Consider the following 27,019-nt stretch of genomic DNA (forward strand, 5'->3'; position numbering starts at 1 on the left):
ATCTGAGTGTCAATAAAATCAAGTTACATTCATATATACCTTTAGAGTGACACAAACCGAACTTTACAGTGTGGGTACGCGTCCCACACAAAATCACCCTTTTCTCCTTCGCCGGGTGCAAAAGAAAATAGGCGATTTTGTATGTCAGATGAAGCAATTACATTAATTACGCGGAAATTGCATTTCGATGGGTCAATAAATATACCTCTAAAAGGCACAGTAGAAATTAATTTTCCGCTTCGATTATTATCAAATCTTCATTATTTTTTACGAGAAGCCCTACCTCTGCCATTGTTATTTGCTTTTCCTTTGTTTATTTTTCATTTCCTCATAAAACCGAAGTTGTATTATATAAAGGATCTCCATCATATTACAACATTCCTATCCTTCACTCATAAACTAGGATTGTAATCTGATATTTACGAAACGAATGCTCGCAGGGAACACTCAAAATTTGATTTTATCCCGAAATATATTATCTTTACTAGGACCTAAACATATGTTTACTTTTCATGTATTGCGCTGATGAAGCGGTGGTGGCCCAGTGGTTAAGACCTTCCGGCTGTGATCGAAAAGTCCCAGGTTCGAATCCTACTCTTGCCACATGAGTTTTTATATCAATCTCTCACGTATTGTAGTTTTCATCGACCACCACTTCCTTCCGATGAAGGAAAACTTGTAAATATGTCTACCAATACAGCTAGTATTGGGAGACATATTTACAAACACAGTAACTTTCAACGTAATTCGCTAAATTTCTTTACCAAATTATAATATCATGAAAAGATATTATCTGGTTGTAGTTTTGATTTCTATAATATAATAACTTACGTGGAAAACCAGCGTAATTTATTTTACGTTGGCAACATTAGTACGTCTAAAGTCTACATAATTATTAAGTACTAAACGGATCTCATAATCATTTTAACCCATCGATCGAGACACAATACATAAAAAATTGTTTGACCGGCACATTAAATGAACATAGCAAATTTTGCATCGGTTCTTAAGATCTTACAAATAAAATTGCGTTTGTAACTGTAAAAGGTAAACATTTTTGGATAATATTGGGTAGGAAATACCTGTTGATTTTCAATGGAAAACTGCCTGAAAAGGTAAACAGAAGAAAAAAGTCTCAGTAGGAATTTTACAAGGTTCATTAGACAAAGGTACAAGCCCATGGAATACGGTACAAGGGTAGCCGATTCTCTTTTTCCGCTTGAATTATTCTGTTGCTTTCATTAAAATATTGACCCTTTTACACAACAAAAATGCTACCTGTAATTTGCATTTATATTAGGTATCTTTACTTTTCGTAAATTACTCATAAATGAGGAGATAACAATTTTGAAGTTTTATTTATTCAGAAACTGTTTAATTCAAAAAAATGCAAGTGACATTTGAAGATTTATTCGATTTGAGGCATTTCATTACATTTAAGAAAATTATTAAAAAGTCTGAAATATGAAATTAGTTCAAAACAAGTTAATAAACAACCATTATAACAGTGGTATACCTGCCGGAGGGCAGAGGTACCGGGGCCCGAAGAATCAGACGATGACCAATTAAAAATAATTTGTCGATATTATTTCATACAAAAACTTAAACAGTTATAGTTCTTATTCTTCTTGAGTACGCATGGTCGGTACAGTATTGGTTGCAGCAAAAAAAATAAAGGGAATTTGGCATGAAGAAGTGCCTGATTTCTGAATAAATGTTTTCACTTTAGCTACACCACTATACAAAATTTGCCAATAGGTAAGTAAAAATACAAAGTTGATTTCGGGAGACAAAGAGAAAAAATTAGCAATGAAACACTATTTTGGAAACTGACGTGTCAACGGTCGCCCGTGTTTCTCATTTTCCGCTCGAATTATACAGTCGATTTCGTGAGAAGGAACACATTTTTAAGGATTTTATGTTTCACAAAGCTTTGTTACGTCAAATTTTTAGCTACGTAAATTAACAGGAGAATTATATTTTTAATGAGCGCACTTGATCATTAATATATTTAACCTTCCATTTAGCTGAAAAATAGTAAAAATAAGCTACTTCATATAGCTGCATTCTAGTACATAGGAATATCGAGCGAGATTAAGTACCCTAGATCAAATTTTGCCTTGCCCTTCTTATTCTATAATGGCTATTTTACTACTATGCTAGACTAGGATATTAATTAATCTTCTTGAAATTACACGCATATCGTACATATATATACATCAGATTGATCCGTGAAAACTAAACATATTGAGGCTTTACATAAATGACCAACTACCTAGTCACATAATTCGTTGCGAAAAAAAGTCTATCAAACACATAAGCGTTTATTGCGATTACAACAACGATCCATTGATTAGTTTTCATGAACTCATACCATTTATTTTTGTCTAAAAACGGAGAATGAACACAATTTAATATTTAATGAGTTCATTAGAATGAATTGCCATGAATATTTATACGGATTTTATGTTAGAAAATTCATGAAATATTAATTATCTCTTTTCAGAAAAACTATGCCCAGTCTGTGTTTGTTTAGCTCCAATAATTGTAGAAAAAGACAGTATGTAAAAAAAAGAGATCAAAATTGATTTAACAAATATGTATTATGCAACAATGTGGAATAGATTTTTTCTTATCTTTATTTAAGTTCTAATCAAGCCACATGAGTTTGTAGCATAAATCAACGAAAAAGAAAAAATCTACACGAGATTTTGTACTCTGAATGTTAATTATTATGTCTGATCACGGGTTGAATGGGTTTGGATGAGTTTGTTCCTATAATATCTTACGAGTAGAATTTATTTCATTCACCATACTCCAGCTGATCAGCAGTCAACACAAACGTCGTAATACCAACCCACAGCTCCGGTTTTCCTCCCCAGGTGTTACATGCGGACATACGACTTAATTTTCTTTTGTACGACGTAATCCAGCGCAAAATGCTTTTCTGGGAGAAAATTACAGACGTCGCAAACCACGGGGAAGAAAATCTATCGCGTGTACCGAATAAGAGTTAAGTTCTTTTCGGAAAATGTGGTGATATTTGTCTATTACGAAAAATGATTTTTTTGGGCTGCTTAAAAATAGAGATGAAATTACTATTTTAAAAATAGGTAGTAGTACATAGGTAAAATAATATATTAATTTTATCTATGGTAAGTAGTAATATTTGTACAAAAATATGTGCGAGACATTTGTACCAACATGAAAATGGAACATATCATAAATATTTTAATCTAATTATTTTCCATATCATCAGAACTTAACGCCACTCGTCATATGAATTTGTTAAGTGTAGTAAAATTTTTCACAGACCACCGTACTTATGATGAAGGAAAACCTAGACACTATAAAGTTGACAATGTAATTCACTAGACTATGTACATGCAACTAGGTAGACGGCTATAGTCATAAAAAGCCATGTTAAATAAATTGCAACTTGAATAAATTCTGACACTAATATTAGCAATAACGCATTCATAATGAAGAAAACTTTACTTGATAAAGCTGCAAATAAGTACCTATTTCATGAAGTTCGATAGCTTCAATTTATCGATGCATTATTCGATAACAATGTCTCGCTAAATTATATCAGGAACACATGATAAGCAAGTGTTTGTCAAATTGATTGAAACACAAGAAGTTATTGTGCAGCATGCAGCGTGCACTGTGCGTCAAGTACATTGTATACAATCGCCGATTGAAGCGATCATCGAGAGTTGAGCAAACTAGATTGAATTATCTGCTATAGAGTTGGATCTATGCGGTATGTGGTTTCCGCCCTAGAATAAAACCATTCCTTATCGTAATGGATGTCGTACCTGCCGACTAAGGGATAATAAGCCTTGACAGCTGAGAGACAACAACAGCAATCATGAGCTTCATCTTCACAAAAAAAAATTTCGTTTACTACGTCTTTGAGGTGTCATAGCCGAGAATGTATCTAAGACCACGCTCAGTTCAAAGACAGAGAGAGAGTTTTTTCGATCTAAGTTCAAACTACTTAGTCGGTCGATTGACATAGGTATGTAGGTATACACACAGTCAAGTAAAACTATCCTATATGTTTTTCTATATCTTAAGCGACTAGGTATATTAATTTCGCACTAAGTGGACTTCCTTGTTGATTTATCAAATAATTTTTATTTCTAATGTCAAAAACATTTTGAATTTGAATAATATAACAAATGTAATCAAACACTATCCATGCGGGTAGGTCGAGCAAGTTTATAAAACCATGGCAAACAATACAAAACTACCCGCATACGAAACTTTTTCCGACATCACGCTAGGAACAAACTACTTGCGAAACTTATTAATGAAGGGCGCGCTGACTTTTGTTGTAAGGTTAAACGTAGCTGACGGTAATTGTCTTAATCTATGTTACGTCGCCATTATGATTTAGTTTTATTTTTCTTTCGAAATAAATTTCTATAAATTTTATTGAATATGCGTCTGAATGTATAAAGTAAAATACTTTGTAATGTAAGTATAAAATATTTTGGCCATCCCTACCCCTCAGGAATGCGTTTCATTTTAGCATGTCCCATAACCATTCCTGTAGGTACTATAAGTAAGTACTTATTTCTCTGAAAAGTTACATTCCTAAGATCGCCATTTTTTTAATTTGTACAACTACCAAAGAATATTATTTAAGACTTATCTCCTAATAATCGTAAAAATCATTTTTAAGTATTGGTATAAATAACTCAAATGCCCACTTCAGTAAAATGTTTGAAAAGAGTTGAAGGAAATTTTAAAGATTTAAAGGTAAAATCTGAAACATTCGGCTGACGGCGTTTGTATACAGCGGTCGTAGTCTGGTCCCGAGACAATACTGTCAAATATTAGCTCAAATTATCCTCAGAGTCACGTAGAGACATAATGGAACACGAGTTTTGTGTTTGTATTACCCTGGCCTCACTATGAGGTAAAGTTCTTAGGCATACTAAAATGTTTATTATTAAAACGCTCAAATGAAACGTATTCCCTTTGGTGGTTTTAATATTAGCCGCTCCTCATGCTTCTGAAATAATTCCAGATTATAAATAAGTAGGTAAGCAGGTACTTAGTTTCTATATTATTTCCTTCTCAATTAAAAACGCATGTTACTCAACCGAGTAAGTAATCATTTTATACACGAAGTATACTTTTTATCGCCTGAGAATAACTATTATATGATTGCACATGTACAATGAATGTCATATGAAGCAACTGTAAGATAACAGTAGGATCTTTAATATTCTAATGTTTATTTTTTACTATGATCTCAGGTTTCACGGTGTCATCGCCCTCAATGAAACTGTGGGATTGAGAGAGTGGCTTTTAATCAATTTGATGGGAATGTTCAAAGAGAACTTTGTGCTATATGGGACCATCACTTGCTTAATGCCTAAATGAAATACAGTCTCCCAATGATTTCTGTCCCTCTTCATAATCAAGTTCATTGGAAGTAACCCGACAAAAACATAGGTACAAAATAATGGAATAGAAATAGCCACATCTACACCAAACTTCTAAATGAAGTAAGAAACTTTTCATAGACGTATAAAGCCACAATCTTGACTTACGTAAGCAGACCGGCCAAGAGTAAACAAGTCTTTTGGAGACGTCAACAATTTTATTCGGATGAATAAATGTATGGCGAAAAGTAAAAAAAGTGACGGATCTAATGATTTGGTAGGTACTTACTAGGAATTCTGAATAAAGTCCTAGTGCCCGATCGTATTGTATTGGGTCTGATTGAATATTGGGATGGAACTTAATTTCTGTAGAAACAAATAAGAGCCATTTAATTTTTTTTTTCTTTTTTTTGGAAAAGGAAAAAGGAGCGTGGGATATCCGGCAGCTAGATGGGTCGACGATGTAAAGGAAATTTCTGGCAACAACTGGATAAGGATGGCCCAGGACAGATATGTTTGTTGTAGACGGAAGGCCTATGTCCAGCAATGGGTCACGGAGGGCTGCAGATGATGATGATGATCACTACTTACAAAGAGTACCTACCTACTACTACTATTTTCAGATTTCATGTAGGTATACCTATTGCGTAATTTACTTAAAATATACCTAAATCTACATAATTTAAAGCATTTTACTTTACGGCGATTCTTCAAGGAACCCTGTTTTACACTAGTAGTTGCCCAGTTTGTTCTGAAAACACCCTGACCGCGGTCACTTTCAGTATTTTAAGTGCTTCTTTTATGCCCCTGGCTGTTTACTATGTCTTGTGTCTTTTCAATAGCATTACTGTGAACTTTCTTCAAGATTGTGGATCTATTTTACCTGCAGAAAAGTTTTTATTTACGAGTACTTAGTTTCTTCGTACTGATGTTTGTCTGTAATCAAATATTGCGAGTCAAATTCCATCTTTTTACACTTTGTCCTACAGGGATTGGAATTTTTAACGTCGCTTCAGGATCGGCTCCAGACGAGAGAATTCCTCAACGGAATACTTTTGAACGCGGACATATTTACTTTGTCACGCGTTGAATGCAACAAGATCTCTGTGACCACAATAAAAATTTGTGCCAAAAATGTCATTTTTGAAAAAAAACAATCTTGTTTATGATGACGACTTTAGAAGATGTAATCTAAGCCCCTTACTTTCTATAAAACCTAAATTGATCACACATTCTTTTAATAAGATATTATATAGTTAAGTACGTGGATGAGTTTAAGTCCGTCCGTGATCTTTCTGGAATACTATCTTATGAATCAGGGAGCAAGGATATCAGAAACTCTATTCAAATAGAGTAATTTTAATCGTTTTGTGGTGGATCGAAGAGGAGAACGTGGGATCAATAAGGGAAAAATTTACGCTGGTTCCGCTTTAAACCAAAGTATTTATATTTGCAGTGATTGGTTACGTATGTCCTACAAAAAAATATAATCTTTCTCCATCTTCAATTTATATAGACTGAGACTAATCGTCGTGTCACTACACGACTGTGCTACACGACAAAGACAACGCAACAGAAATTTCAATATGATCGTGACGTCAACCCGCTCACATGTAAAGTTTAATTTCCTGCCAGCTTTAAGCTTTGTCTCCGTTTCTTATTGAATTTAGATCACTGCACATTTCAAGAGACTAGTGGGACTAAATGGTTTCACTGCTTTCTGTTTAAAGCTACAGTTTTATTTCACTTTACATAAAGGCTATTTTCCACCACGTAAGAAAACATAAAAAAGATTATGGTACATTTCATAAAAAGTAAACGGGACATGTCGATATATACTTAGTCATATAAATGGTTGATTTTGAAAATCATCTTTTTTTAATGTTGTTCAAATGTCAAAAACGCTGGGCGCCATTTTGGGTTCGAAATGACGTCATCCGTCGTAATCATGTGTCCTGTAGCTACATAACGATGTGTGTGTCCTATGAATGATGTCACGAGCCGAATTGCATGGCGGCTTGCGTTTCCAAGCGCAAATTAATTAAAAACTATTTTAAAGACATTGTTCGGTTTAATAAAATTAATTATGATTCATCAGATCTCAGGATTGATTTCAGTTTGTAAAAAGGGGGACATAATACCCTATCACCTGCTTCAGCTGTTGTAATATATCATTATTTTCAATTGTTTTGTTCTACGTCCTGGAACATAATAATATTAGGTCTAAGGGATTAAACAATTTTCGAAGATTACAAGCTGTACCTATCAGCTAAAAATATCTAGTAACTACAAATACTACTACATTCATACTGCAATGTGTAATATGAATATAATCATGACACGAGCTGGTAGACACGTTTTTAATTTCCTGTTCCATAACCCTTGTCTCGATTACATGTACCATGAACCGCATATAAATTCACGCCGCATAGACCTATATGCCGCGGAAATAGGAACGAATTTGCGATGAATTTGGGCAGGGTAATGTACTGTTTACTGTACAGTTGGGGACAGATAACTACCTGCCTTACTAATATTCCTCGGCGGTATGGCAGTCAGTTTGATCTGTTCCTCGTAGATTCAAATCCCACGGGAAGATAAACACTGTGTAACACAAATATCTGTAGTATCTATATTTTAGTTTTTCATAATATTCGATCTGTTTGTACACTGAAAAATATTACCCGCATTCGTTTGAGCGATTCCTTGGGAAAAAAACGTTATTCCGTTAATAAATAGATTGCTTTATATCTTACAACGCCATCTATACGATGAGTACTCGAATAATCATAGCATCAGCTCCGAACACAGCCCAACAGTTTCCTTTCTCTTTTAGTAATTTCTCAGTTGCAAATAGAAAAGTGTGTTTTATAATTTCATCGTTTCTGTTGGATACTTGAATGTTGGATACTTGAAATTTGGATACTTGAATGTTTGCGGGCTAAGAAAAAAGAGCAAAATAAATAATAAAATTAATTTATTCCACAAAAATTATTAACAAATTTAATGACACAATTATATTACATTGGCTAAGTTTGCACAATTACATAAGGCGTTTTATTCTTTACAGAATACTATACAAAGAAATATTAGGTAACAACACATTTTCTTAGCCAATAGTAGCTTGAAATAAATATGATTTATTTCTTCCTCTTTTGTTCGAATATTATTTGGCACGATTCACCTTGGAATTTGATACAATATATGAGCATTTATTATTTATACAATATTGGTAGATAAGTACAAAATACACATTATACATTTGCACACTAATTACAAATTGTTAATAGTAACTGGCACAAAATTCGTACAAAAATATTAAAAAAAAAAACTTTAAATAATCTGGGTATTCTTGTAAAATGTTATAAAATACGCGAAACGCTTCATCAAAACGAAGAAAAAAATACAAAATTCAGTGCACATTTTTTATAAAAAATATTTTTTATATTTATACAAAGTTCATGCTTCGTACCTGTTTCATTTCAGGTACCTTTATAAATATTATGTACACTAAAGTGTAATGCCTCCATTATTTACAAACAAAATTAAATTATTATGCACAATCGATCATTACGAGACTAGCCATCGCTAAGTGTACCGTTAAGTACCACATTAATATCTAAAATTCGATATATTCTCCTCAATTTCAGTCGAGTGAGCAATGATATCTAAAATAAAATCATTCGTTGAACACAATTATATTATGCTAACATACTATAAGGGACGGAATGGGATATCACGTTAAAGTTTCCCAGAGTGAGCATACAGGTATTAAATCGAGACATGCTATTTTAGTACCTATTGAGAATTTCCTATTATAATAATGTTTTAAAAAAAATCTGCTTATGACTTTAAAGTACATACCACACAAAAAAAATGTAACACAAGAACAGGACGACGTTGTATTTATCATGTAATTGGACCTTCAAACTAAATATACGTCTAAAGACAACACAACAACTTCATATAAAGTAAAAAATTCATACGTTCATACTAATAATTATGAATGTGAAAGTCTGTCTGTCTTTATATCTGTTACGGCTTAATCGCTGAGCCGACTTTAATGAAATTTGAAAATTTTCAGCTATGATCGTTTTACGTCTCATTTGTATGGCTAGTGGCTAATAAATTGGCTTGGTTCTTTTGGAAACTACCCAAATAAGTTTTTATCTCCATTTAGCAATTTTTGCTAATGTAAAGGACAATTTACAATAACTTTCCCATAGAACATGCAAGTGCGCCAATATGACTAATAAACTCGTAGGTGCATATAATAACTTAAGATATTCTTTAATACGGTTAGTGGTGTCGACATCAATAGGAATCACTGCAGATAAACAAATTTAAGTAGTGTTTTGACAAATAGGGAATATAACTGGCAAAAACTGTGTCCTTTGGCGTTAACTAATCAAAGGATCACAAATGACATTTACTTGTACGCCATGGCAACGGATGATTTGGTGGCGTCACCTACGTATATTTACGTAAATGTACAATGAACTAAGTTATATTCGCTATTCTCATAATTTCCTTGTAATATGTTCGTGTTAGTAGACGTGACATAAGGTGAAAGAATTTGTCTTTCGTATGAGATTTCAATATCTATCTAATTTCTAATCTATGCTTGTTTAGAATTGAGATATTATCTGCTTGCAGTATAAACCAACATCTGCAGATAACGTCTCACTCTTAAAAGAAAGAGATAAGTTATTTACATTTTTACACACAATTCTAGTCTATAGTTCAGTCGTGGTCTCTACCGGTGATTGGTCGTACGGGTATCCACTGAAGTTCCTCTTACCAAAGGTTACGTTTTCATTATCTGACGCTCTGGAACGAAATTTATTTATTTTTAATAATGATAAAAAAATATATGGCTTGGACAAAAAGGAATGATGACAACAAATTAAATAACATAAAAACCGTTGGTAACTGTTAGGCAACGACTTCCCAAAAAGGGTTGACATTAGGCAAGCAACCAGCACTAAAATTACAGCTGAACAATCTAAATTTATATGTGGCCATTATAATATTAACAGCACGAAAATGACAGTCCGGACCAAAGTTCACCGGTGAGGAAACGAGAAGACAAGTGAAATGTGATTAGAGGGATGAAAACAAAGAATATTAGTAGCCTAATAGAAAATCATAATTACCTTTGCAAACCAGGGATTTCATCGTACGCCATAATTGGCTGCGTTTTTTTCTTATGATTATTCCCGCCATTGATTTTCCTCCCCAACGTGGCAGCTAATATTCCGCCACCGGGCGTATTATTATTTACTCTTGGTAAAGTTCCTAATGCGTTATTCAATGCATGGTTGTTAGGGCCTCTGCGGTTTAGTGTTTGAGTATTGCGCGCGACGGGCGCGTTGTTGGCGATGGAGTCGAAGTGGCCGTTGTTGTTGTGGCCGTTGTGAGTGTTGTGGCTGTTGTTGAGGGTGTGCGCGTTGTCGTTGACGCTGGACGCGCGCGCTGTTGTTGCGGTTTCTGATATCGTCGGGCTGCGTTCGCCTGAAAATTGAAAAGTAACATTTTAGTAACAATTTTAGTCGAGTAACTTTAGTACCAATCGATGATGACTTTAAAATTAAATTTGAAAAATGGATGACAAAGAAAACCCAAAAGATTTTATTTTTATCCATGACTCGGTGGGTATTTTGATCACCAGCGACAATCTATTTAAAAAGTGAAAAATATACAACATTATTATTTACTAACCGTTATCTTTGGATAAGTATTGCACACTATGGATGTTAAATGCGTGGTTATTTGGACTGAAATCGAGCTGCAAATCCGCGTCATCCACAGCCATATTGAGAACCTGTGAAATGAAAATAAGTGTTAATTTAATAGCGCAATACATGGCAATAGTGGTTTATGTCACCGACCTAGAAGCGCTATATAAAAAAAAACTGGTCAGGAAGAGGGTTATACCGTACAATTTATAGAGTTGTCGATGAAACAGCCTTGGCAGATGATAATCAGTAAAGGGTATTCCCCGCCTCGTACGGCATCCAAGGGAGGTAATGAAATATGGGCTATTCTAGGGCAGAGCCAAACATCATTAACGTTTCTCTCTCATCTGAGCGATTTCCCGGTTGTCTCCGCAGCTAAAACTTCAACCACAGCGTAAAAGTCCAACGCCCAGGGTCTTTCCTACTCTTCTTCTCCACTTCGTACTGCCGCTGTTCGACCAGACCAGACAGACATGTATGTTTTCAAAAAGAGAATACCCCTTAGCCCCGCCCCCCTTCCCCTACATCGTATAGTGATGTATCCCTAAGATGAACAGTTTTGTTCGAGTCGAAGCGATCGAACAGTTTTATGTCGCATTTTTCACATTTCGACATTTTAGTCGCAATAAAATCAGTTCGAATCCTACCATAGGTCGATCGACACTTTAACCAACTAATTTATAACCATTTTCGGACAGTTCTTTGAATAACCATTTTTAGTGTAGTGTTAGAATAAACTATTTCATCTGTTCTATATATCTCGTGTTATTGAACTCAGTTCACTATTCCACCAATTAAAACACGTTAGGGTGATCCCGAACAAGTTTCATAGCACATGAACAGTGACGTATACCTGAGTCTCGTATCTGGGCGCGGGCTCGTCCTCGCTGGACTCGTAGCCGGAGGGCGGTCGCGGCGGCAGGCTGAGGCTCAGCGTGCCGTACTGCTGGACCGCCTGCTCCTTGTGCTTCTTGTATCTGCAACCGCGAGATCATAGTATCATAGTGCCCGTCCCCAGATCAACGTACAACGTACAAATTGTATGAATGTTTCGACGCATAGCGACGCACGGTAATGTCAAAACTTATAATAAATAACGAACGAAACTCCATACAATTTCTACGTTGTTCTGCGTTGATCCGACAACGGATGTCAACGTGGCGAAACACGACTGAGCAATGGGGCGGGGCTCTGAAACTTTGATATACTTAAGTCTAAATGTCAAGTACAAGTCTATCTGAATATTGTTAAAATTATCCTAAGTGTGTTTCCGTTTGCAGTGTCATTGTCAATGTCAAAATACTATCTCTTTCTCTCTCATTTGAGGCTGTACCCGATGGTATCTATTTATCGTCTTTATAATGAAGTCGAAAAATACCCTATTAAAAAGTAGGTAAATATAGTTACAAGATAGTAGTAAAATTATATAAACTCAATGATAATTTAGTTTATTAGTCGCATGACAATATTTAAGAGATTTACCTATTCCAAGAAGCGCAAATATAAATCGTGGCAGCGGTAGCAGCAACCAATACAAGCGCTGCTAATCCTATTAAAGCGGCTGGAAGCGCTGTGGCCAGCGGTGCAGCGGCTAACTGGGGTTTTCGCGGTTGTTCCTTTGGTATGAGTGGTGGCCTGACTTCGCTCACTGGCGATTGCAGTTGGGCTGCCACTGCTTTTCTTACGCTACTGTCTATAGCTCTGGAAATAGACATTAAAATTAAGATATGGATAATTATTGTTTTCTAGTTGACCAAATATTTAAGAAATCTTCTTGTGCACAAATGCTCTATTGCCCAATTTTACGCCAAATATCTCGCTATCAACCGTCGACTAAACCACTACTCTATTGTTCTATAGTGAAACTTACTTTTTGACCGGATTAGAGTCCCTTGTGAGTATTTCACCCGTGTTTGGATCCACTAGATACAACCACACATCAGTCCCTTTAACATCTATCTCCAACGTCCCATTCTCCCCTAAATAATGTCTTGCCGTCAACTTCTCAAGGCCAGCAACTAGACCGCTCTTGTCTTCTATAGCTGTTAGCAGCTCCCTGGCGCGGCGTCGCATCGCTTCTGTGTTTATGTTGGACACCTCTACGACTAATTGGTTCTCTTTGCGAAGGAGATTTATCTGAAAAAGACGATGATATTTATAAAGAATGTGTTAATTATAAGTGTGTATGCTACTACTTGCTACTAAATGGCGTTACTTAACTGACATACCTACTCGTATAAAAACATATCGAAGATAAGTCTCTATAAATAATTATTATATATCTGTGTAATTATATTCTTGAGATAACTTGCAAGTAATAAAAATAAATTGTAATACTTACGACAACAGACGCCCTCGCAATATTATATAGTTGTGGTGATTTAGGATTGTCTCTAGCCGTCACGCTAAATTTGAAAGGTAGGATGTTCTGCGGAACATTCTCGAAGGTCTGAATATTCGATATGACTCCGGTATCAGAGTCTAATGCAAAATATTCTTCAGCCGATGGCATCCAAGAGTTCTTTTGGTAAACTATTCTGCCGTACTCGCCACTGTCCTGATCTTTCGCCTAGAAATAATACAGTATTTTAGAACATACTATGATTCAGATAAAGAATATAAGAAACATGGCTTCCGAAGTACTGTTATTTCATCTTTCAAAACACTGACTTCATTTGACATTAAAGAAAAAGATAAAAATATCTTACACGAACATTTTACCGTAGATTTAGAAAGCGCATAAGGGCGTCTACTTTGTGATTTAAGCATTTTCCATTCTTACAATTCTGTCAACATATCATACAATTAACACCTTTCTTACTATTATTAGTATTATGTCCATTGCTAAATTATATGGCTGGTAAAACAATCAAACAATAATTACCTTAACTTGCAAGACGTTGGTTCCCAACAACATATCCTTAGTAACGATCGCGAAGTACTTCCCTTTGGCTCCAACTATAGTGCTTTGTTCCGGGAAAATGAACACTGGTTCATTATCATTAGCATCAGTTACGTGGACTTTGACTAGGGCTTTACTGCTTTCAGGGTTGATTAGGCCCTGTATGGATTCCAGTTGGATTTCAAGGGCGTATTCGGTTAGATTCTCGTAGTCTAGAGTAGCGTTGAGATAGACCGCGCAGTCTCTTTCTAAAGTTAAGTTCACGAAGAATACTCCTGGAAATATAACAGTAAATGATATTAAAACTTGTCATTAAAAAACATTCTGATCAATTTAGTATATATAGCATATATAGTAGGTACGTCAAGTATATATAGAAAAACATAATGTGCAAGTTATATATCTAGTTGATCAACCATATTAAATAATCTGTGTCCCATTTCAGAGCTAAAGCTTCATTTTAATTTCGTTCAAAATTGTCAGTTAAACCCATAATAACTCTGATCGTTTTCCCCATCACCATTTCCAACCACGACGAACAACCTTTGACAAAAGAGTAAGAAAACAGTGCGATCTTTGTCTTACACTTGTTTTATTAAACCGAATTAAAGAAGAATAAATGTTTGCAAAATAATTCCGCCTGGAATCACAAAGAACTTATTGTATGTACTTATAACATGAGTACTTCCAACTAATATTATAAATGCGAAAGTTTGTGAGCATATAAATGTGTATGTATGTTTGTTACACTTTCACGAAAAATCTACTGGACCGATTGTTATGAAAATTGGTATGCGGGTTGAATATAACCTGGAATAACGCATAAGGTATTTTTATCCCAAAATTCCCAAAGTTAAAAAGCTAGTTGTACAATAAAGATATTAAAAATATTAGCACATTATTTAACCAGGTGAAAAAAACCGTTTCGAGCCCTGAAACTAGAATGTAAAAGTTACCTTGCTGCGATGCGTCAGTAAGTAAGCACTTTAATGGAGTATCCGGCGAGTGTCGCTTGGTGTTGAGCACCGGAAGTATCCTGACTAGGGTTCCGTTCTTAGCGTTCTCTGCTATATGTTCTGTGTATACGGAATCTGCGAAACCTAGACCCACCTGGAATTCCAATTAAATATCTTTTAATTAACGCCTTTGAAGAAAAGACCGCGGTGAAGTTTGTTACGCCGCTTCTTCTTCACCTACGCTTTGGAAGTCGGCAGTAAACTCAGGTTTAGTATTTTTTTTGACGTCAATAAGTAATGTATGTCATTCTAAGTCAATAAGTAATGTATGTCGACCTCGGTGGCGCAGTGGTAAAGTGCTTGCCTCTGAACCGTGAGGTCCCGGGTTCGATCCCTGGTCGGGTCCTGATGGAAAATGATCTTTTTCTGATTGGCCCGGGTCTTGGATGTTTATCTATATATGTATTTGTTATAAAATATAGTATCGTTGAGTTAGTATCCCATAACACAAGTCTCGAACTTACTTTGGGGCTAGCTCAATCTGTGTGATTTGTCATAATATATTTATTTTATTTATTTATTTAAGTTTGATAAATAATTTTTAATATCAAAATGTAATTTTAAATATAAAAATATTATTATCGGCTATTTGACGAAATGTAACTAGAAATCCTAAAAATAACGGAGATTTATCTTCTAACTTACATCTGGAGGAACAGTAGCAGAGTGGCTGACATACACAGTTAAACTGGTCACTGAGGACATCACCGGCTCTCCCTGGTCGTATGCTTGCACATCAACCTGAATAAATAAAGCATAAATAAGTATGTTATATGTTCTACGATGTATGATTACGCTAAGCTCTTATTTGTAGTTTTATTTGCTTTTGCAACCAAGTGACTTGTCAATCATCAATAACTGAAATAAATGAGGGAGCTGTCTCCTGTTGGCTGGCAACACTGGGTATTTATCAATCATTCTATTTAATATTGCAATGGCAAAAAATAATATAAAAATAGTTTGTTCAAAATACGTTTCCTTCACTTTCTTACCACGCAACACGCTCATGCGCAAATCCGCTTGTCCCCATTTGTTAATCGTATCATTTTATACTTACGGTATATTCACTATCAGTCTCCTTCCTCAAATCATCTCGTACCCTAACCGCACCGGTATCAGGCTCCACATGGAAGTATTTGGAAGCCTTTCCCCTCCCCACCAATTTATATCTAACCCTGTTATTAGGGGGGGTCGCGTCTACGTCCGTAGCTGTAACGGTGGTGACAAGACTTCCGATGGAGGAGGAGTCTTCGATGGTGATTGGTCGGATGAGCGATGTGAATATTGGCGCGTTATCATTTTTATCCTGAAAATTGTTTTATGGAAATTAATAACAGAATGCTGTAATTTTATTTCAAGTATGTAATTAATAATGACAAACAAAAGATTGGAACACTTCAAAACTTATCGCAAAATTACAGATTTTAGCAACCAGATAACGTGTGTTTCATGAGTCCCTGCTTTTCAAGCAACACAAGGTATCTCGTGTCAAAGTTATCCAAGACCTATTTTTTGAGTTTCAATTTTGCTGAACTCCATTGTTATTGTAAGCAGTAAAAAAAACCTTTAATAATACAGTCGATTTACAATACAATATTGTTATTAACATGCAAACGTCCAAATAAAACCATAAGTTATGTACGTATAGATACTCACAAATACAATTTTATTATTGCAGATTACAAGCTGAGGTTTCTCATGGTTATGAGGATAGTGATACTCACATCAACGAGCACTTCCACAGTGGTAGTGACCCCCGCCCCCTCGCCCGTGTTCTCCTCAGTGCCCACCACGATCTCGTGGCGCGCGGACGTCTCGCGGTCCAGCGGCCGCTGCGTCCGGATCATGCCCGTCTTGCGGTCTATTGAGAACAACTCCGTGTCTCCTATCATGATGGTGTACGTTATCTCTGGTGTCGTGTCTGGATCTACAGCCTGGAATTCAAAATACATATTTATTATTAACAATTGAGGCAAACAGCTCACTTCACTATAGACTTCTGCAACACCAGGAGTCGCACACGCTTACATAATAAAGATGGGTTAGTTTTCATACAATTTTCAAGACGTTTCGTATGTCACTTGTTTAATTAAAAATCGAATTTCGAAATATGTTTACACGCTTTAAATAGAAATATAAATAAAGGTGACTGGAAGATACTGCTGCGATAAATTCGCTGTTTGTTTTTGCAATAGTCAACAAAATTTAAATCATTAATTTAATATGACATCTTGTGTATAGTTGGGTTGAACAAACAATAAAGTTCAACTTCACCACATCAGAATTAATGGATCTTTTGAAATGAAACAGGCAACCATCTATTTCGATTCCCGTATTGCTGTTGTTCTACGGCCTGGTCTTGGGTTCCATTCTACAAGTTTTCGGTTGCATTTGTAGATCCAAACATCCATGATGATGTGTAGTGTATGACAGAGTACGACACATGACTTCATTATTGTCTCATTTAAACCATTGTAACCTTCTATGTAGATCACCTATATTACTCGTCCTAGATGTAGGTAATGTACTTATGACCTTTTTATGTACTTCCTTCATGTATATAAACCCCGTTATACCAACAATAAAGGATCAGTAAGATCGGTTACCTACGAACTAACGCAGATTGTTTCACTTAATACACACCTCGCGCTATCTTCATACATGTCTTCTTCAATGAAGAAGACCACGACCCTCAGCCATGAAGATTACGACTATGAAATTGTAATCTTCATGGCTGAGGGTCGTGGTTATTACGTGGAATGAAACACTATTACAATTCTTGGCATTGTTAATGGAGCGGTTTGACTTCTCCATTTGAGCCACAAGTGTGCGGGTTCGTTGACCGGAAGCAAGGTGGCGGCCGCTCACCTGCACCCTGACGACCGGATAGTCGCGCGCGTTCTCGGGCACGTGCGCGGAGTAGAGCAGCTGCGGGAACGCGGGCGCCTCGTCCGCCGCGTCCTGCACCGCCACCGCCACCGACGCCGTGCCCAGCCGCTTGTCGATGGCGCCGTCCGTCGCCGTCACCACGAACGAATACTCCTGTTGGTCACACGGTCACGTTACAACTCTGTACTCGATCGCTGGCATTTAAAGTCACGGGAATAGTCGTTGTGTAACACGAATGATGAATTTCTGTGTGAAATAGAAAAACACCCAAACAAAAAATGTAGACATTTATATAGAGTACAAACACACGATAATTTTAGTATACTAAACAATGATCAAAACAAAAAAAATACACAAATTTAAAGAACGAAGAAATGAATGAATAAATTTTGTCATTTGTATTAAGTATTGAAAATTTGTTTTATTTTTAATACTGTTAGTGGCCAATAATAATTTTTTTGATGTGCTAAATAAAAATATACACAAATGCCACAAGCTTCATTAAAATGTACAACAGAACATATCCGCAATCTTACTAATATTATAAATGCGAAAGTTTGTGAAGCTGTATATGTGTGTGTGTATGTTTGTTAATCTTTCACGCAAAATCTACTGGGTCCAGTCGATTTTGCATGAAAGAGAAAATTAAACAATTATTATGAAATTTGGTACATGGGTAGAATATAACCTGGAATAAAACATAGAGTACTTTTTTATCCTGAAACTCCCACGGGACCGAAGCTCCGGGGCGCAGCTAGTAATGCATACATTACCTTAGTTTGTTCGTAATCCAATTCAGTGTTAGTCGTGATCATTCCAGTACTGTTGTCAATGCTGAAGGGCAGGTGTGAAGGCAGGCTGTAGGTTATCATAGCGTTCACTCCTTCATCGCTGTCCGTCGCGTGGACGTAGCCTACGATGTCGCCTTTCACTCCTGAAAATAATTTTAATTTCATAATATTTATTTATTTCGTCGTCCTAAAATAATATGTAACGACGAAATAAATAAATTATATATGTTACATATGAACCCCCAAGTGCGGGCGGTGCTGTTATTTTCATCACGAAATTCCAACGAAACTTTTCTAGTTATATGATAAAAATAATAAATAATTAAACAATTACCTTCTTTAACATGGAATAAGTAAGAGTCTTCGTCAAACTTGGGATTGTTGTCGTTGATGTCGGTGACTTTGATGTTCACTGTAGCTGTGTTTGACAACTTGCCTGGATCTTCAGCTTTCACCATCTGACAAAAAAATACATTTTTCATATAACTATTATAGGTTAACCATCTTATTCATAGAAAAGTTAATAATTAAAATATGTTTGTCTCCTTCTGTCAACTTGAAATATGAAAAAGAGCGATAGTGACAAAAGATATTTTCTTCTTCTTTGCGTGTTGGCAAATCAACGCTCTATTGGGTGCTACCTAAATTAAACATATTATAGATATATTTTATATTAAACATATTTTAAAGTATGTTAAAGTATGTTTTAACTCTTTTATGAATAATGGGTTAAGTACGTAATTAATATATGGGTGCTACTTATATAAAGTAACATAAATATTAGATTATTTATGTTACTTTATATCAGTAGCACCCATATATTAATGTATAATATTTCAACCGACTAGGGAAGTAACAGATAAACAAAATTACTTACCAATTGGTATCTAGTAAGAACTTCTCTGTCCAGCCTCCTGATGACGGTGATGATACCGGTGTTGGCTCCGATCGCGAACTGCCGCAGATCATTCCCGGACACGATGGAGTACGTCACTGGCTCGTTTTCCGGATCTTTGGCCTGGAAAAGATATTAAAATTGATTTATATTTCTTATTTATATTGGTTTTTAGGAACTCTTTCACAACTATCTGTTAAACTAACTTTCTGATAAACTAACTAAACTAATCACTGAAACTGCTACATGAATCTGACTAATGTGATTGGTTAGTTAGTCCTATCCAGCAATAATGAGACACAATTTTAATGCTGTTTGATTTTGTTACATTTTACTCTTTAGAGACTTTTTACTCCACATAAGCTAATATTTCCCAAAATATTGGAATAATCAAAGATCTGTTTTAGAAATGTCCACATAATTTCTAAAGACCTATCCAATGATACCTCACAATGCTACGTTGTCTATAAAATTGTTTTTTCATCCCTCAGTTACATGTATAGAGTATAATTTCGATTTGAAATATAACATTAATACTGCACAATTTTGTAGCGGTTTATTGAATATACCTACCTACCCAAATTCAAACTTATTATATAGTACGCATAGTCTCCAAAGAAAATAATTCTGATAGACGGACGGACAGACATGACAAAACTATAAGGGTTCCGTTTTTGCCATATGACTCCGGAAAAAACTACTTACAGTGACAGTAGTGACCGTGGAGTTGATGGCAGCGCCCTCAGACACGGGCGCGAAGTAATCTCTACTCGAAAACTGTGGCGGTCTGGTATTAGGTCCAGGTGCTACTGACAGCTCCACTATTCCTTGTGAACTGAGCCCTTTGGCGTCTGTGGCTCGAACGGTGAGAGAATACTGTTCCCCGGCTTGGAGGCGGCTTGTACTCGCTGGAGAAAATAAGTTATAATAGTTACAAAAATATTGATTTAAAATTATTTTAGTTATAATAATAAAATGGTTGTGCTTGATCATTCTGTGCTCCACTAACACTTTGCTGGATAGACATGCCTCAACTGCTATAGATGTATACTGTCCAGCGATATGTTAAATCTCTCAAACAAAAGTGTGAAACACAATTCGTAAAAATAATGTCACTCGATAAGTTGAAGTTCAGTTAACAGCACATTAAGCTTACCAAGTTAATTGTAAATTTATCATTATTACCGCCGCATAGACATACATTTAGGATAACTAGATGTGCAATTGACTGTATTTCAAAATCAATTGATTGAAGGTTAATTTTAAAATTCATTTGAAATCGCACACCATGCATAAAAACAATATTAATAAAAAACGGGTTGCATTCCGGGAATGTCGGCAGAAGTGAAAACTTGAATATTAACGTTGTGCATTTTTGACGAATTTTCGATCAGGTCACGTGTCCTGACGCGAGATTAACATTTTTTACCCATCACTAAAAGTGCACAACGCCGCTAAAGAAGTTTTCACTTCAAAATAAATAAACGTGTACACTATGCCTGTGTAATATAAATTTAAAAGTGCTAAAACCAAAATCTTTCAAACACTGGTTTGTTAATTTTGCAAAAACTGATGGAAAATCACATACGTCCGTTATCATTATCACTCAATCTTGCATTTCGGAATCTGGGCGCTAAAATATAATAATCGATTTAGAAAAATAAGTTTAGAAATTTATTTTTAGGAAAGCATTAAATAATCAGAATTAAATCACCAATAATAAATTCCTGTTGTTTGTTTGTTACCTCTTCACGCTCTCTCTACTCAACCAATAATCTTGAAGTTTCCTTTGCTCATAAAACCTCACAAGTATTTAACGTACTGGTGATAGGTGCAACTTACATATAACTCCAGTGTTAGGGTCAATCGTGAATTTGTTCCCGCCATTGTTAGAAACGTGGTAGATGCTGTACGAGATTCGTGCGTTCTCACCCTCGTCTATGTCCGTCGCTTCCACCTGAAATTATGTTTATTATATATCAGAAACAAATCATAATAATTCGCGGGTAGCTTAGCTAATAAATAAAACTCTAAACCTACCTGAAAAAGCGACAAACATTGCCTTAATGCAGAAAAATATATCTTAGCACCATGAGACCAAGAACAAATATTGCTCGAGATTAAATTCTACAAATTATGTAGATACCTTATGAACAGCAGTGGGCTCCAAGCTGGCGGGCACGGTGATCGGTAACGTCTTCGGTATAACAGGCGCGTTGTCATTCTGGTCTAAAAGTCTCACTGCTAACGACAGCGGAGCCGATGCTGCGCCGCCGTTGGCTTCTCGCGCTACCACCTGAAAAAAAAACACAATAAATTTAAAAGAATATAGGCATCCTATGTAATCAATCGAGAGATTCACGGCTGTAAACAATAATATAGAATAATACTTAAATGTTATACTATCATTAATGTAATGTAACACGGTTTTCATCAAATGCAGGCGGACGTTCAGTGTGTAACCTAAAATAGAATAGTTTCGTTTATTCAAGTCAATAAAGATATCAACAAACAAATGTGACGTTTACACGTGACAATTTTTGACGTCACGAAATGATTATCGTATTTAATGAAGGAATTTTATTCCCATCTCACCTGGAACCTAAACTTGCCGGGGTTCGGGGGATCCCTGTCCAGTTTATCATCATTAACGATGAGGTAGCCATCGCTGTCGATGTCGAAGAAGTTGGTGGTCAGCTCGAACGAATACTTTGGGACTGGATCGCCAGGCCCCTGGAAATATATAAAATCTTGCTCAAAATACGTAGTAAACTGTATATCCCAAAATGTACCATCCCATAAAAATGTACAAAAATATCTGATACAAAGTTTGTTTCAACATACTCAATAAATATTAAAACAGAAATTATAGGAGTGTATTACTTATAGAGGAATTCTAATCATAACTAATATTAAAATGCAAAATTACCTTTGTTACGTCTTCAGGCATTATCTACACATCCATTTTCCTTGAAATTTCACATACAAATAGGAGTGCTCAAAAGGACTAGCGTTATTAGAAAGTTCACGCGAGCGAAATCACGGGCAAAAGCCAATAGGAAATAAAAAAATCTTACCAAATCAGGGTCGGACACCCTAAGCCTCACAGGGTCCATATCCATGTCGAGTACCCTGGTGCCCTTCGCTGAGTTCTCCTCCACTTGTCCTTCTTCTGCTGACGCTTCCACCACTGGAGGGCTGGAGTCCACCGGCCTCACTGTTATGGTCAGCTTGGCGGTTGTGAAACGCTTCGCTTCAGTTACTTCCTCCGCCTTAAAAAGAAGATAGTTTTAATTAATGTGTTAAAGCGATATTTTAGATTGATAGTTGAAGTTATATTCTCTTTTGACTTGAAGAAGCAATTTTATATAAGGAACTTGAAGGGAAGTAAATTATATACAGACCAATCTTAGAATCAAATAAAATTTAAAAATAAATCTGTAGTTATCGTTCTTGATATACGAACAAAATATCTTGCAGAAAAAAATAATAGGCATGGGCACGACGAATGGAATAAAAATGGCGGAGTTTTTCTTCTCATATTCTTAAACGTTCTATTTTTTTTAGTGGCCAGCAGCAATAATGATATTTCGCTGGTCTTCATTATAAGAAGAAATTATTTTTCAGTACTAGAAATTATTTTTCAGTACTAGAACTTACTTTAATAATTAGTTGGAACTTCTTGGCTATAGTGGTGTCCACAGCTACCAACTGCCTCACTGCCCCACTATTGGGGTCGATCGCAAAATACTTCTCCCAGGAGTCTGGTTCGCCACTTTCTATACTAAATTTAATACGCGCGTCCAATGTGTCCATGTCGACTGCTTGGATCTTTTCTGGATCTATGCTGAGGATGCCAGCTAGGACGCCAGAGTTAACCTGAAATTTGAAATAAAAAATAAATATATTATCTTTAGTTAAGTCCATTGTAATTGCTGGAAGAAGACCAATAGAATCTCATGTTTCATCATGAGTTGCATCTTAAAGTATACAATATAAAAACCCTTTATCGCACAAAAAAAACAAAACATACAAACTAAAAAAATTAATATGTGCCATTAAATATGCGCAAAATATATACTTACATAACTAGAATATTCTGGGTTAAAACAAGCTCCTTCATGGAGCGTACAACCCTTGTATATGAATGAAGGGTCCTGGTCATCGTCATCCTTCACATTGATCGTCAAGGTCGTGGTGCTGGACAGTCGCCTTTTGATATCTCGAGCGCGGTCCTAGGTAACAGAACATATTTCTTATATTTTTCTTTTTGAACATTATTTATTAATTAATGTACACAACATTTCAGTTCAAAGATACCTACTTAATTTCTGTCAGTAGACCAAAAGAAAAATGGAAAAATAATAATAATATAATAAATAATAAATAAATAAATGAGGACAAACCACACATATTGAGCTAGCCCCAAAGTAAGTTCGAGATTTGTGTTATGGGATACTAACTCAACGATACTATATTTTATAACAAATACATATATAGATAAACATCCAAGACATTGATATGAATGACGTGATGTGATACACACATAAATCGAAATATTAGAATTACAACATTTTTCTTTCTTTTTTATCGAGTGTATTACAATACCATACATGATCATTTAATTTATGAAACACTAAAAAAACAGCATCGAATAAACTCTTTAAAAATGTACTTACAGAAGCAACAATAGTGACTAGATACTTCTGCGTGCGCTCGAAATCCAGGCTCCTGTTGACAGTAACCTGTCCCTGATGCGGTAGCGGCATAGCGAAGTAGCCGTAGCCGTCCACTGCGTTACTACTCTCCAGGGTAGCATTGTCCCCGGGGATTATGAAGTATTCCGCAAGGCCGTTGACCCCGGCGTCAGAATCAACTGCTTTGACAGCGTCGAATATTGTCGTGCCTACAGGTACGAGCTGTAAATATGGAAACGTTTATTGAATAGACATGTACATACGATTTTTTGGCGGTTTGAATTATGTGCAGTCTGGGCTCAATTAGTAAACATACGACATTGTATTCAAGTAAGACAATTCTGTGATTTCTGTTTGAAAAATTTTGTTTCTATTCCATTCGAATTTTATTTAAAACATCTAATATTAATTTTAAAATAAACCAAGTCTTTTGTTTTGAATTCGCTAACGAACATTTTTTCCTTACAGTACAATACTGGCACAATTCGTACAACATGCTGCAGTGCGCACTAACACCGCACACTATGCGTCGGCCAACCAGACTGTGTCACTATTATCCTTGCTTGTTCATATACCTATATCCAATAAGTATGTACCTTGGCTCAAAGCAACTGTTGAGCAGCTATTGGTGCTGTGTTTAATGTTTTAAAATAAACAAAATATGATGTGAAAGTAAATTAAAACAATCCCACCTCTGACACGTCGGTCTCATACGGCACCCCTTGGAAGACCGGCGCGTTGTCGTTGATGTCCGATACTCTCACTATAACAGGTATGGTGCGCCGCTTCTTGCTCGCTTTCACTTGGCACACCAACTGTAACATTAATTATAATTAAACTCTAAAGTAATATAGACATATCATTATTGCTATCGGAAACAGAGATGTAATATAGTGATTGAATTCGCTAGGGGCGCTGGTGTAGTTGTTTTTAAAGGATCCGTATCTCAAAAGGCCCTTGTAAAATTACTTGTGCGTCTATCTGTCTGACTCTCTGGCTGTTCGACACTCATAACTAGATTTTTAAATTTCCTTAAGAAATAAGATCCAGTAGATATAGGTACTCCTAGAAAGATAGGACTCAATGACACTAACTAATAAGCAAAGAAGTTACCCATTTTTTTTACACCGGAATATTTTGAAATCGAACTACTTAACCGTTATTCCTCAAAAGCATTCGTGATTTAAGTGAGTTGATATCTATCTACACAAACAAATTAATTTGTCTGTCATTTCATTTCTCCCTGCTTCAATCGATAGCCACAAAATTAGGCTAAAAAATTCTGTCATTAAATACCTGCTTAAACTTCAATCCTTTCTCATCACGTTGAAAGTCCATAAATACAGAATTATAATATCCCAATACATATACGAGGAGTGCTGGCACTGTTAAGAACGGAAATTGGCAAATCACTGCGCTTATATGGTGAAGCCTTTAGGCAAATTCATGATTGGTTTTACGCATAGTAAAAGTAATAAGTTATATAGCCAACAGCGCATCAACTATTCTAACTTTATTCGATATTCTTCGCTATTACTACCACATAAAGTATCATTCAGGAAAGTTCACATGCAGTAAGTTGCCCTAATGATATTATTCAAATTAAAAACTGACTGCACTTAAGAATATAACATCAATTTATATTAGCAATATTACGTAATTACCTATGATTGGTCTAATTATGTACTTCATTATGCATCGTAATTGGACTGTAATTGAGTTGTGATGAAAAATATTGACAGATATATTGCTACTATTGTTAAGTAAAAAACAATATAAAAAATTTGTTGTAGTAATAGAATAATTAAAATATACAGCATGGGCATTCAAAATCCTATATCTGTCTGATTTTGAATGCCTGTGTTTTGATTGCCTAATCAAAAATGTATACATAGGTATTGTTTTTACCAACATTCTGAAAGAAAGACGTGAAGATATGTTAATGGTCACCTATTTTAATAAAATATTATATTAGCTGCGCCCCGGAGCTTCGCTCACGTGGGAATTTCGGGATAAAAAGTATGTATTATTCCAGGTTATTTCTTTATTCTTGCTTCTCCCTAAAAGTCAATCAAGGGAAAGTCCTAAACTTCGAGATTATTTACATAGGCGATGGACTAGCAACCTGTCACTTTGATAGACCCAAATCCACCATAAACCCGCCATACATCTAAAAGTAGCCTTCGAGTTTCTCAACTTGGCTCTGTCTGCCCCGTAAGAGATAAATACGTGATATCTGTATTTGTACCTGAAAAACCATATGCGATAGATTCTCCTCGTCCCTATCCAGCGGCTGCAGCAGCTGCAGCCGCTTCCCATCCAGCTGGAACAGCGTTGGACCTTTCGGGAACACGGTGGACAGGACTACGTCGTCACCTGGCTCCCCGACTATAGGCAGAATTGGCGGTGTCGTGCTTTGATTCACTTCTGCAATAGAAAAAAAGTAATAAACTCAAATTATTTATTTATAACACGCTTTATTGTTCCATGTGCGAGGTTATAATTAATTTTCTATTTATTACAGACTAGTTGCGCTGGGGATTTCGGTATAAAAATACCCTATGTGTTATTCCAGGTCATATTTTACCCGTGTACAAAACTTCATAACAATACGTTCAGTACATTTTGCGTGAAATAGTAAGAAACATACACACATACATCCTCATAAGTTTTCACTGGCCAATTTGTA

At 35.8% G+C, this 27,019-nt stretch overlaps 1 protein-coding gene across 2 annotated transcripts in view; it reads right to left on the minus strand.

Moving 5' to 3' along the window:
* Positions 1-8,362: 8,362 nt before the first annotated feature.
* The window catches only part of Cad99C (Cadherin 99C), a 138,848-nt gene continuing 120,191 nt past the window's right edge, over positions 8,363-27,019 (minus strand). For both annotated transcript variants that reach the window (XM_053749364.2, XM_053749365.1), the window contains 26 exons: positions 26,579-26,757; positions 25,023-25,145; positions 24,313-24,552; positions 23,719-23,868; positions 23,294-23,512; positions 22,711-22,905; positions 22,229-22,366; positions 21,780-21,929; positions 21,476-21,590; positions 20,339-20,541; positions 19,616-19,756; positions 19,073-19,196; positions 18,721-18,881; positions 17,927-18,100; positions 16,783-16,992; positions 16,116-16,364; positions 15,704-15,799; positions 14,999-15,152; positions 14,025-14,317; positions 13,482-13,709; positions 13,011-13,276; positions 12,623-12,841; positions 11,994-12,117; positions 11,124-11,226; positions 10,559-10,916; positions 8,363-10,232 (listed from right to left, as the gene is read on the minus strand). In XM_053749364.2, the coding sequence (XP_053605339.1) occupies positions 10,139-10,232; positions 10,559-10,916; positions 11,124-11,226; positions 11,994-12,117; positions 12,623-12,841; positions 13,011-13,276; positions 13,482-13,709; positions 14,025-14,317; positions 14,999-15,152; positions 15,704-15,799; positions 16,116-16,364; positions 16,783-16,992; positions 17,927-18,100; positions 18,721-18,881; positions 19,073-19,196; positions 19,616-19,756; positions 20,339-20,541; positions 21,476-21,590; positions 21,780-21,929; positions 22,229-22,366; positions 22,711-22,905; positions 23,294-23,512; positions 23,719-23,868; positions 24,313-24,552; positions 25,023-25,145; positions 26,579-26,757 (4,706 nt within the window). In that variant the 3' untranslated portion in view covers positions 8,363-10,138. The remainder of the gene's footprint in view (positions 10,233-10,558; positions 10,917-11,123; positions 11,227-11,993; positions 12,118-12,622; positions 12,842-13,010; positions 13,277-13,481; positions 13,710-14,024; positions 14,318-14,998; positions 15,153-15,703; positions 15,800-16,115; positions 16,365-16,782; positions 16,993-17,926; positions 18,101-18,720; positions 18,882-19,072; positions 19,197-19,615; positions 19,757-20,338; positions 20,542-21,475; positions 21,591-21,779; positions 21,930-22,228; positions 22,367-22,710; positions 22,906-23,293; positions 23,513-23,718; positions 23,869-24,312; positions 24,553-25,022; positions 25,146-26,578; positions 26,758-27,019) is intronic.

This window comes from Plodia interpunctella, chromosome 9, assembly GCF_027563975.2.
Source record: "Plodia interpunctella isolate USDA-ARS_2022_Savannah chromosome 9, ilPloInte3.2, whole genome shotgun sequence".
Taxonomy (NCBI): Eukaryota; Metazoa; Arthropoda; class Insecta; order Lepidoptera; family Pyralidae; genus Plodia; species Plodia interpunctella.